Source organism: Octopus bimaculoides, chromosome 7, assembly GCF_046866305.1.
Source record: "Octopus bimaculoides isolate indiv1 chromosome 7, ASM4686630v1, whole genome shotgun sequence".
Taxonomy (NCBI): domain Eukaryota; kingdom Metazoa; phylum Mollusca; class Cephalopoda; order Octopoda; family Octopodidae; genus Octopus; species Octopus bimaculoides.
Genome location: NC_142934.1, coordinates 13,234,306 through 13,248,486, shown reverse-complemented (window position 1 = coordinate 13,248,486; position 14,181 = coordinate 13,234,306). Strand labels below are relative to the sequence as shown.

General features: G+C 36.4%; 1 protein-coding gene across 1 annotated transcript in view; it reads right to left on the bottom strand.

The window, feature by feature from the left end:
* LOC106869736 (phosphatidylinositol 4-phosphate 3-kinase C2 domain-containing subunit alpha) overlaps positions 1-14,181 on the bottom strand; it is a 173,789-nt gene that overhangs the window by 144,168 nt on the left and 15,440 nt on the right. The window contains exon 3 of the mRNA XM_089354773.1: positions 1,933-3,453. Coding sequence (XP_089210899.1) covers positions 1,933-3,294 — 1,362 coding nt within the window. The 5' untranslated portion in view covers positions 3,295-3,453. The remainder of the gene's footprint in view (positions 1-1,932; positions 3,454-14,181) is intronic.

Genomic DNA, 14,181 nt, shown 5'->3' with positions numbered 1-14,181 from the left:
AGGAATGAAGCCAGTATGCTCCGTTGGATGTGTAATGTCAATGTGAATACCCGTCAGAGTGTAAGTATCTTGAGAGAAAAGCTGAACATTAGAAGCATCAGTTGTGGCGTGCAAGAGAGACGATTGCGCTGGTATGGACATGTGGTGAGAATGGAGGAGGATAGCTGCGTGAAAAAGTGCCACACCCTAACAGTTGAGGGAACCCGTGGAAGAGGTAGGCCCAGGAAGACCTGGGCTGAGGTGGTGAGGCAAGACCTTCGTACATTGGGCCTCACCGAGGCGATGACTACGGACCGAGACCTTTGGAAATGGGCTGTGCGTGAGAAGACCCGGCAAGCCAAGTAAGATCGTTGCCAGTGCCCCTGGACTGGTTCTTGTGCGGGTGGCACATGAGATGCACCATTTTGAGCGTGGCCGTTGCCAGTACCGCCTGACTGGCTCCTGTAGGATTTTCGAGCGAGATCGTTGCCAGTGCCCCTGGACTGGCTTGTGCGGGTGGCACATAAAAGACACCATTTCGAGCGTGGCCGTTTTCGTGCGGGTGACACGTAAAAGCACCCACTACACTCTCTGAGTGGTTGGCGTTAGGAAGGGCATCCAGCTGTAGAAACTCTGCCAAATCAGACTGGAGCCTGGTGTTGCCATCCGGTTTCACCAGTCCTCAGTCAAATCGTCCAACCCATGCTAGCATGGAAAGCGGACGTTAAACGATGATGATGATGACATATATATATATATATAAGGAAGAATAAGTACACAAATTATTTGGATCAGTTAATGATTTATTATGATGGTATTGATATATTATAATTACTGATAAGTTAATAATAGAAAACAGGAATATCATTATGAACAAAGTATTTCAGGTTAAAAATAAGTGACCTCAGAGTACAATGAATGTATATTTTCATTTAAATATATATTTACTAAACAACTCTGAACAAAAATATACAAGATAATATGTTAAGAGATTAAGGGAAAAAAAAAATCAGCATTACATGTAGTTTCTGTGACTACACAAATACTTGATGTATTAGAAATAACAGCCAAATCTCTCATACTTTGTGTGTGTGTGTGTGTGTGTGTGTGTGTGTGTGTGTGTGTGTGTGTGTGTGTGTGTGCATGTGCACATTGTATGTGATTATGCATATGTCCTTGTATGTGTGTGTGTGTGTGTGTGTGAGATCACCGTCATTCATGCTTTAAGGTAGTTTTTGCATTCTAGAATGGGTTGGACAGATCTGCAACATGGCTAATTGCCATTCATTTCATGTTTTTTTCAGAATTCCTTTTTTCTTGTGTGGGTGACCTTTTAAATGAGTGTACTATTGGTATAAATATCTGAGTTCAAATTTCATAATTAGCAGTTAAAAAGATTCAAAAAAAAATTTTTATTCAATTATTAAACACTATGGCAAAGTAATCAGTTTTTATGGTGTTGTTTCCATACATACAATTTACTTCTGGGCTACAGCAGAAGACACTTGCCCAAGGTGCCATGCAGTGGAACTGAACCCAGAGCCATGTGGTTGGGAAGCAAGCTTCTTACTGCACCTACTATTCTCTCTTAAATTTTTCATCACTATATGCAACCTTGAGATAAACCAATAAACTCATATATCGAACAATACAACACCTTCTGATCTTTGTTTCACCCGAATTGCAGAAATACTCCATAGTCACTGTTGGCATCTGTAACCAACAATGCAACCATTCACAAAATGTTATGAAAAACTATAAAAATAATTATGTTAATCCTAGTATATACCTGGTATTGATTTTAGTCACACTAGAAGGGTTACAATACAGAATATAATGAGGGACGTAACAAGATGTCTTTGAGATGTTTAGTCTGGTACATGAAGAGTTTCTGTAACTCCTTTATATGTTGATAATGAAATCCCAATGAAAACTTGAAGAAATAAGTCTTACCTTACGGAGAAATGTCCACGAGGTACTATTTGGTGGTATATCCTGTTTAGAGAAATCCTTGGTAGGTTTCTTAGTAGGGTAGTGCTGTAATGGTACAATTGTATCCAAAGGTTTGTTGTCTTCTTTTTGTGACGTTTTTGGTAAATCAACAATAATATTAGAAGTCTGGGCGAGTTCAACCATGGAATTTGCATAGTCATGGTTCCAACTTTGTGCTGTTTCTTCACTAACCTGTGTAGTGTTACTTACATCAGAAGTTTCAGCCCATTCCTGGAGAAATGATATGTCATCAAATAAATCATTGTTCTTCTTACTGACCTGTGCAGTGCTATTTTTATCAGGAACTTCAGACCATTCCAAAAGAAGTGACGTGCAATTCAATAAATCATTTTCACTCCCAGACTTTCTTATATTCTTATCCTTTGGAGGGGACACTGCTGATGTTTCTTGTGGAGATGACACCGAAGAACAAATTTGTTGTTCCACTCTGTAAGGATCAAAGTCTTCTAAATTGAGATATTCTCTATCGTAAAGATCTATGAGATTTGCTGTTGTGTGAGCAATTCCATTTCCTTGAGGGAATTCAATACTGAAGGTGTCCACAATAGGTGTTGTTGTTGCAGAGGCACTGTTTGTTAAGGGCACAGTTTTAGGATAAGTATCAATATCATCCAGATCATTCAAGCTGGCTGGACGATGCATGTTAGATAGGGAAGGTTTTCTCTCCTTGTACAAACCTGAGGGATCTCCTTCCCATGGCAAAGGTGATGGTACTAGCATTTGATGGGAATTAGTTACAAGAGCAGGAGAAGGGTACTGAAAAGGCGTTGAAGTCTGTACATTTTGGTAACTTTGAGGAGAGAATGGACATGAGGGTTTTTGTTGTGACGGTAATGGCAATGTTTGTTCTGGTAGTTGAGACTGTGAGACTTGTGATAATGGCACAAGTTGGTCAATATTAAGGCTATCAGGACAATCTGAGAAATGACTGAAGCCAATTGGAGGAGGCCTACGACTGTTGAAATACACATCTGACCTCAGTTCATAGAACAAACCACTGATATCTGGGTAGGCTTTGCTTGTTGCACTTAAATCTTCCATAGAATTACTTAAACCTTTCTTCAGAGTATTTGATCCCAAGTTAGAGTAACTTAAATCAAGTCCTTCTAAATCTGAGCTAAATTTACTGGTGGATTCCAAGTCGTCCAATGTTATCAATGTAGGTGACTTCTCTGTGAAATCTGTTATATCGGATATATTTTCTTTACTATCCTTCTGGCCCGGGATGAAAACCTTTCGCTGTTTGCGATCTCTTACTCTGGAGGGACCTGATGGAGGTGGATTAATAGCGTAGTAAGCCATTTTGAGGAAATCTTTATGGTTTTGAATGAGTTAAACTACATGTACTTATTTAATAAATTAAAACTTTTCAAAGAAGTTTTTTTAAAAAAAAACTCTAAGGAATTCAACTTTGTCGACACATTCCTTGATAGAAGATGAGTTCACACATTTGATAGTTATCTGAAAAATATATATAAAACAAAAATTAAATGATATTTTTAACAAAATTAGAATTTTATTAGTAACTTAAATAATTTACGACATTCTGGCGATTTTATTTTTTCTTAATCCCTTTGTAGCACATTCTGCTACTGCTGGCCTTCCATACATGCTTCTATCTGTCTCTCACCTGACACCAAGAATGAAATACACACATATATAACCACATAAAAATAATGGCTAGCATTCAACATTTTTTTTTATTTTGTGTGTGTGTGTGTGTGTGCAGCTGTGATAATCTCCAAATGTTTCCTTGGTATGCCACCAACTGAATGAACCCAGTACTTGGCTGATATTTTCTTATATCAACCTTGATGACGATGATGATGATGAGGGTGATGATGATGATGATAGTGATGATAAATAATATAGGTACTTTATGTTATAAGTACAATATGGGAACAGAGCCTGAAATTTGGAGGAAAGTATTTAAATCTACCCCAGCACTTGACTGCTACTTCAATTGACTCTGAAAGGATTAAAGGCAAAGGTGACCTCAGCAAGAGGTCAACTTTGCCTATATTCTACCAAGAATAAGAATGAACCAGAGTCAAATCAATAATAATAATAATAATAATAATAATAAAGAACATACAGGAAATAGGAACGGAGTGTCTAGTAGAGCGGTTATAGAAGGTTTGCCTCCTTGGTATGGTCAGAAACAACAAGAAAGTTCAGATGGCTGAAGAGAACAAATAGCATGGTACCATAGGCTGTAGGTAGCAAACTTACTATTCACGTAAGATTCTAGGATTTCCAACAAAACCAGAGTTAAAGGAATAATAACAATAATAATAATGATGATGGTAATTACTAAAATAGGGAAAAAAGCTAGAAATTTGGGGAGAAGTTGTAGTTGATTAAACTGAGTCCAGTACTTAACTGGTATTTTATTTCGGCATTTGTGCCCGTGACATGTGTAAGGATTTTCGAGCGAGATCGTTGCCAGTGCCCCTGGACTGGCTCTTGTGCGGGTGGCACATAAAATACACCATTTTGAGCGTGGCCGTTGCCAGTCCCACCTGACTGGCCTTCGTGCGGGTGACACGTAAAAGCACCCACTACACTCTCTGAGTGGTTGGCGTTAGGAAGGGCATCCAGCTGTAGAAACTCTGCCAAATCAGATTGGAGGCTGGTGTTGCCATCCGGTTTCACCAGTCCTCAGTCAAATCGTCCAACCCATGCTAGCATGGAAAGCAGATGCTAAACGACGATGATGACTATGATGATGTTCCTACCCACTGTCCTCCTGAAGAATGAATGATAAAGGCGACAACAACCAATATTTAATTTAGAACCTAAAGGGACAACAATGATAAGGAAATGATGATGATGATGATGATGATGACTATGGTGACCTTGATGACAATGATAATGATGATGATAGTAATGTTGATGGCAAGGTTGATGAGGAAAATAGCAACAAAAGCAATGATGAGGATGGACGTGGTGATGATAAAAATAGAGTAAAACTCATGCTGTTATTGTTAGGAAACAAATGATATGTAGAAGAGTTAATGGCAGGAGAACAAAAGAGAAATTGCATGAAAGAATAAGACATGAATCTTTCCTTTGAATCTAGTGTATAGCTTAAAAGATAGCAATTTCAGTAGGTGAGCGAGACAGGTATTCATTGCAAACCTATTATTGTGTCAAACAATAGACAATTGCTTTCATTAAATTTTTTTCTAATGTAAAGCAAACCAAAAAAGTCAATGAAATCTTGGTAGATTTACAGAATCATTAGATTGCCAGTATTTGTTCTGGTTCTTCATTTACTCATTTATTTTGAGTTCAAATCTCACTGCGGTCAGCTTTGCCTTTCACCCTTCCAGGGACAATAAAATACAGTACCAGATGAATGCTTGGGGTTGATAGTCTACATTACACAAAAGCCACCTCTCATGGAGTTGCACCAGGTTACATTGTCTGTTTTGACATTAATTTTACAGACGATATATATGTGGGCTTCTTATAGTTTCTGTCTACCAAGTCCATTCACAAGGCTTTGGTTACCCTGGGGTTATAGTAGAAGACATTTGCCCAAGGTACCATACAATGGGACTGAACCTGGAACCATGTGGTTGGGAAGAAAGCTTCTTACCACAAAGCCATGCTTGAGCCTATTTTCAACACAATCTTCAGAGTTTTCTCATAAACACACCACCAAACATTACAACATGGTCATCTAAGAGTACAAGGGATGAAGTAGCTGTTTTTATACTGGAAAACATGTTAGTCTTTTATATTCTCCAAAGGAATAAATATTTTTAATTTCTCTCTGTTTTCTATTTATGAAACTGAAAGATTAAATTACCTGATGGAATATTTGTGTCGTTAACATTAATTTCATATAAAGAATTTGCAATATTAAAAAAAGAAAATTTTAATGAGTCAGTTTAGCTATTTTAGGAATTTCAAAATCTTTACTTAAAGATGCAAGAATTTTAAGGAATTTACCATCACATCACATCATGCAAAATTAAGTCTTCTTAATATTTCTTCATAGTCAGGTGGCGAGCTGCTGAATTGATTAACAGTATTTTGTCTGTCTTTACGTTTTGAGTTCAAATTCCACCAAGGTTGACTTAGCCTTCATCCTTACAAGGTTGATAAAATAAGCACCAGCTGAGCACTGTAGTCGATGAAATTGACTTACCCTCTCCCCAGAAATTGCTGGCCTTGTGCCAAAATATGAAATCAATATTTCTAGAATAGTTATAGAATGGCAACATCAATTCCTTCTTCATGTGTAGGAAGTAGAGTGTCAATTTAACCCTCTAATGTTTAATTGGCCATATCCAACCCAAATATTGTACTTGTTTAATGTTCAAACTGGCCAGATCCTACCTATCACACCTTCTGTACAATGTCATTCTAAAAATAAACTATCATATCATCAAAATCTCAAAGCTACAAGATAATGCATGATCATTACAAAACAGTATGAATAAATAAGCATTACATTTGACAGAGTAATCTGAATGATAAAGGGTTAAGAGGTATATATGCATCAGTCCCATTAGACTTAATTGGAAGATTACTTTATCAATTCCAAAAGGGTGAAAGGCAAAGTTGACCATGGGAGGATTTCAACTCAAACCAGAGAGACCAAACAAATACTGCAAGCTCTAATGTCTCTGCCAATTCACTAAATAATAACAAGAGTACTCAGAGAGCACAAACCTCTGCCATGGCAACACCAATGTCCTCTCAACGATTAGCCAGAGATGATTTTTAAAATGAGAATATCTGAAATAAACTCAACTGTTCTCACAGATGAGAATACTAAAAATGAACCTGACTGATCTCAGAAAATAAGTACAAAAAACAGGAGAAATATTCCAGAATCCTTGTCCAGTACCGGATTGATCCCAAAATTTAATCAGTTTGTGCAAGTCATGAGGCCAAACATCCCTGAAAGTTTCATCCAAATCCACCCAGCAGTTCTTGAGATATATTGTCCATGGAGTGGGGACTAGTCGATTATATCAACCTGAGTGTTTCACTGGTACTTAATTTATCGACCCCAGAATGCAGAGACGGGCTAAATACCGCTAAGCATTTCATCCAGTGCGCTAACAATTCTGCCATCGTGTTGCCTTAATAATAATAATAATAATACTAATAATAATAATAATGACAACTGTTTCGAAATTTTGGCACAAGGCCAGCAATTATAGGGGTGGTGAGCTTAGTCAATTATATCGATCCTAGCACTTGACTAGTAGTGATATGTGTGTATACACACACACACACATGTATGTGCCTGTATTTGTGCCCCACTGACTGACACTGCTGTTGATTTGTTTATTACCTGTAACTTAGCAGTTCAGCAAAAGAGGACCAACAGTATAAGTTCCAGCCATAACAAAAAAATAAGTACTGGGGGTCGATTATTTTTACTAACCCTTCAAGGTGATGTTCCAGCATGACCAGAGCGCACTGACCGAAACAAGTAAAAGATAAAAGATTTAACTGAGTACTAACATGCCACAGGTTTGCTTGATCAGATCTATCTTAGGTCTATCTATACAACAAATACAAGGTTACTAAATATATCCTCTATGTGGTCATTTGATCAGCTAGCAATAGCAGCTAAATTTCCCTCAAATGCCTGAAATAACGAGAAGGATGGTCATGGCTGGAATGGCTTTTCTGTCTGTCTGTCAATCATGGCTGACTTGAGCTAAACAGTAGATATTTTTCACTCAAGCTGATTATAAGTTAATTAGAAGAAAAAAAGACAAACAACAACAAAATGATTAGGAGTTAATTAAAAGAACAACAAATTGATTATGACTTAATTAAAAGAACATCAGCAAAATGATTCAGAGCTAATTAGCAAAAACAACATAATGATGAAGCATATATTTTTAACTACAGACTACGAAATTGATAAATGAAGTCTGGACTTCAACCCTCACAATCTACTGTGTATTCAGTTATATAATCTCTTGGTATATATACACTATTCTTTATCAGCTTGCTTCATAATATAACACAACTAGTTAGCACTAGACCCTAAAATGATGTTAGATATCATGTTAAGTGATAATATATATAGGCATGGGTATGGGTGTGTGGTTAAGAAGTTTGCTTTCCAACCACATGGCGCTGGGTTCAGTCCCACTGAGAGGCAACTTTGGCAAGTGTCTGCAACTAAAGCACTGGGTTGACTAAAACCTTGTGAGTGAATTTGGTAGACAGAAACTAAAAGAAGACCATCCTATATATATATATATATATATATATATATATATATATAATAATAATAATAATAATAATAATAATAATATTATTATTATTAGTGAATAAATTATTATTCCAACCTTACAGGTAAAATTCAGTATAATAATATTAAACCGAATTTCATAATATATATATATATATATATATATATATATATATATATATATATATACACATATAAGAGTCTATTGTTGTTGTTGAGTCGATGTACAAGTACTTAATTCTATACATTAGATTATTGTATTAATTTTTATTGTTCAATTTATACTTTATTTGATTTTTAGATTAATATTTCTATGATGAATGTTTCTTTGTATGGTATTCGCTGTGATTTTAAAAGTATTTGCTCTTACATATTAAATGATTGTAATATTCTTACTGTTCAATATTATATATTATTAAAATTTTAGATTAGTATTTTGTATGATATATGTCTCAGAGCATGGTTTTGGACGGGTTCTTCATTGACTGAGTTGTGGAATGGTGGTTTGTCTCTAAATTAGTTATATGTATATATATATATATATATATAATAATAATAATAATACAAATTATATATGAGCATATGCATGTATACATACATATATGTACATACCTACGGACTTTTTTACAGACAACAGAACGAACACATAGGAAAACAGAAAGCCACTTATGGAACTTTTCCTTCATCAGCTGCCTCTATTCTAAACTAGGTGTTTCGAAGATGAGGCAGAACGCGCCCTTAGAATAGCTCTTCCCTGTAATCCCTCGACTATCGCGGCTGTTGCGAAGTAGAAACAGTACTGTATTGTAATATACTTTTTATCATTTTTATAATTTGTATATATTCACCTCCCGAGTTTCGTTTTCCATACAGTATGTGCGATTCTTTGTTTACTCATCTACGGTACTCTACATATTTTCTTTGCATATATTTTAATTAATGTGTTATACAATGCAGTACTGTACTCTATTTTTATCTATTTATTTATTAATTTTTAGGCATGAAAATGCTTATTTTACCACAGAAATAATTAGAATCTATAAAAAATATAAATACTTATCAGTCCCAGAAACCCCCAATATACTGAGGAATTCACAATATAAATTTACATATATTAGCAAGAAAAGTCCACGATGTACTGAGTGCATGATAAGTGAACCACGATATGGCAAAGAATTACTGTATATATATATATATATATATATATATATATATATATATATATATATATATACATACATACATACATACACTTGTGCCTAGCATTATTTACTAATACAACATACACTAATTGATTCAGCTTATGTTAAGAGATATTGCTTTTCCTCAAACATCAGCTTGAAGTTACAGTGTGATTGTCTCTTCTATTGGCAGAAACAAGCATCATTGATGCTGATGGTGCAGCATAGAAACACAATGACATTTGGACTCTGAACACATGGAGTACTCTGCCAAAAATTCAGGAATTAATGTTACACACTCCAATACTCCTGAAGCATTCTCCTACAACAGTATTATTTACAAGCAATTGTCAACAAAACTTGCTTCAAGCTCTTTGCCAAGACTATGAATATATTGAATCATATGATACAGTGTACATGTCTTCTATCTCCTACTTGTTTCAGTCATTGGACTGTGGCCATGCTGGGGTACCGCCTTGAAGGGTTTAGTTGAACAAATTGACCCCTACCCCCAGTATTTAATTTTTTTGGTACTTGCTTATTATATGGTACTTACTCTATCGGTCACTTTTGTTGAAAAGCCACAATGTTGGTTTGTTTACAGACATAAGCAAACCAACATAGGTCATCAAGTGGTGGTGTTATGGGGCGACAAACATGAACAATCATATACATGTATATATCCGACAGGCTTCCTCACAATTTTAATCAACCGAATTCATTCATAGGGCACTGTTTGGCCTAGGGCTACAGTAGAAGTCACTTGCCCAAAGTGCCGCACAGTGGGACTGAACTTGACACAACATAGTTGCAAGATAAACGTCTAAATTACACAGCTATGCTTGCACCTGTCTACTGTAGACCATTTTCAGTTCTTTTGTTACCATGCTTCTGTAAGCCTAATACTTATTCTATCGGTCTCTTTTGCCGAACCACTAAGTGATGGGGACATAAGCACACCAGCATTGGTTGTCAAGCGATGTTGGGGGGACAAACACAGACACACACATATATATACATATATACGACGGGCTTCTTTCAGTTTCCGTCTACCAAATCCATTCAGAAGGCTTTGGTCGGCCCGAGGCTCTAGTAGAAGACACTTGCCCAAGGTGCCACGCAGTGGGACTGAACCCGGAACCATGTGGTTGGCAAGCAAGCTACTTACCACACAGCCACTCCTACGCCTATCTAAAATTTTTTTATACAATTCCTAATAATATTTAATTATAAGAATAAAGGATTTTTTTACATACATCAAATGGTTATGGTAAAGTAGGAATCAAAAAGGTCGGTCCATAAGCAATGATGTCCCATGTTGAGTATTACTGGTTCAAAACATTAAGTTTGCATCATAGAGCCAGTGGTGGATTCAGACAGGTTGGTAACAAAAGGACTAATGATGTCCCACGTTGAGTATTACTGAGTGTTTAGCAGACATGGCATAAAACAGGAGTTTTCAAACTTTTTGACTTGCGGACCCCTTTATATTTCAGGCTTTACCTTAGGGACCCCCTTATAAACGCTTATGAAATTTAAACATAAATATTTGCTTAAAATAACATATATTTTTACATTTATTTATTTAACAGTATTTAACAAATAGGTTTATTGTCAATTAAAAAATTTCGATTAAAAAACATATATAAAATCAAATTGCCCATAAAAAGTATTTGCTGTCCACGGACCCCCTGTCTTGTCCTTGCGGACCCCCTGTGGTCCACGGACCACAGTTTGAAAACCCCTGGCATAAAATGACAGACTCAGCACAAGGTTTGTTAAGTGGCAGTGATAGAACTCCACAAAATGTCTATTGTGTGTAACACCTGCACCTAGACATATAATTACAGGCACATGACACACAATAGTTTTCATCATACCATTCATTATGATACCATATAATTTAATCTTGCGAAATCTGACAAAGGAACAATTCTTTATTTTTTTTTACTTCATTTTGTGAAGTGACTTGTAAACAGAAAGTATATAAGTAACCACTTGGTTTCAGGTTCAGTACAACCCTGAGCACCTCGAGCAACTGTTTTCTACTATGGTCTTGTCGTGAATTTGGTAGATAGAAACTGAAGAAAACGTCTGTCATATGATTGTAAGTGTATATTACACACACACACACACACACACACACACAGCTGGGGGAAAACACATACGCTATAGAAACCGGGAAACCAGGCCCATGAGCCTGGCTAGGAAAGGGCGCATAAATAAATAAATAATGCCACCGGCACAAGTGCCAGTAAGGCGAGGATGGTAACGATCACGCTCAAATGGTGCTATGCTAGTGGCACGTAAATAGCACCATTTGAGCGTGATCGTTACCAGCGTTGCCATACTGGCACTTGTGCCGGTGGCATGTTAGAAAATCATTCGAGCGAGGTCGTTGCCAGTGCCGCTGGACTGGCTCCTGTGCAGATGGCACATAAAAAAAAACACCATTTTGAGCGTGACTGGCCCTCGTGCTGGTAGCACATAAAAGCACCCACTACACTCTTGGAGTGGTTGGCGTTAGGAAGGGCATCCAGCTGTAGAAACTCTGCCAGATAAGATTGGAGTCTGGTGCAGCCATTCGGTTCACCAGTCTTCAGTCAAATCGTCCAACCCATGCTAGCATGGAAAGCAGACGTTAAACGATGATGATGATGATGATGATGTATACAAATATATGTATATGTATGCATACATATATATATATATATATATATATACATACACTGGAGTATGTAACTGATTCAAAACATGACAGTAAGAAAACATATTAAGTTACTTACAAAAAAAAGGTGAGCTTCAGCAACAGAACACCCTGTTACTGTAGGAAATCTACCACAAAGAATGTATAGGAAACTAGCCATCAAAACATTAATGAGGGCAAACACAATGATGATGATGATGAAACTAACCTACATTTCATAAAGTACATAGTAAGCAATTTCATTTTCATAGAGCATGGTGAAATGTTCACACAATCGAGTCTATATAAACTCTTTGAACAAAATTTCTTTACTTTAGTGGACTGGAGTGATTCAGATTAAAACATAGGCGCCACGTCTGGCTGGCATCTTATAGAGCAAGAATGTTTTTATATAGCAGCAACTATTATGGATGGATACTCTCTTAGATTTCTGATAAGAAGCAGGGTGGGTGAAGAAATAAATAAAATAAAATCATGAAAAAAAAAAAACCTAAAAAAAAAAAAACATTAAAAGGAGAAACTTAAAAGGCATTGATATTTCTGAGCATGTCAGATAAAATATTTAGGATTTAGTTTTGCACATCTTTGTTCCGAGTTCAAGTCCTACCAAGGTCAACTAATTTTTTATTATTCTTGTCAAGACAATAAAATAAGCACAGTGAATTCTATTAATAATATGTCTTTCTTCAAAATGTTTGGCATTGAAATAAAATATTTTAATAGCAATATTGGTCTTGAAAGAGGGCTATATTCATAAGGAATTCATCTTAATTATTCTCAGATTGAATGTTCATACTTAGAAGAAATTATAATAATCCTTCCTGCTATAGGTACAAGACCTGAAAATTTTGCGGAGATCATTAGTCAATTATACTGACCCCCGTATGCAACTGGTACTTATTTTATTGAGCCTTGACGGAATTTGAACTCAGAAAATAAAAATGAATGAAATGTCACTATGCTCTTTGCCGAACATGCTATTCCTTTCTACATTCGGCACAAGGACTGAAATTCTGCAGGAGGGGCTTGCCAATTACATGACCCCAGTGCTCAAAGAGTACTTATTCTATTGACCTAGAAAAGATAAAAGGGGAAGTTGGCCCCTTGGTGGAGTTTGAACTCAGAATGTAAAGATGGACAAAATGCTACTAAGCATCTTGTCCAACATGCTAATGATTCTGTTAGCTGGCCTAAAAATATCATCATTTAATGGTCACTTTTCCAAGCTTGTATGGGACACACAAAGTTCATTGAAACAGATTTTCCACGACTGGGGGCATTTCCTGTTGCTAACACTCATCTGTTTCTAAGGAAGCTAATATTTCTCATGGCAAGACATATTTTGTGCGAAAGATTAGAAATGAATGTCACTGCTTGTATTATGGAGACATTTATTTGCAACTATCATGTGATGTCAAGACAAGGAAGGAAGAACCCACATGGGCTTCTTTCAGTTTCTGTCTACCAAATCCACTCACAAGGCTTTGGTCAGCCTGGTGCTACAGTAGCAAGTACTTGTCCTTTCTGACGGAGTGAAACAGAACCTGAAACCATTTAAATAGAATAAATAAATAAATAAATAAATTTCTGTCTAGGATGTAATCTACACTGAATAGAAACTGCGCATCTGATAGCTTTGTTAATGAGCAAGATAAGAGAAGTTGAGCTCTTCTAAAGATTCTATCCAGTCTTCTATCTAACAAACACTATCCAAAGCTTTGTGGAAAATAGATAAGGCTTAATCTGTGCCAGAGCAACAGGAGTTTTATTTTCTGGTTAAGGTCATGTTACAGTGTTAGGTGGTGGAATGATGGTTAATATAAATACGTAAAGAATATGCAGCTGTTTTTAGAGTGGAACGGAAATGACTGGCCAAAATAGCATTTGTGTATGTGTGGGTATATACACATATACATGTATCTGTCTGTCCATTAAGTAGGAAGGTAGATAAAACACAAACCCCTTCAGGTAGATGGCCCTGCTCAGTATGTAGAAAAGGAGTAGGTAGTAACTCTATAAGATGTACCCGGTGCAAGCTATGGACACATAAGAGGTGCAGCAACATC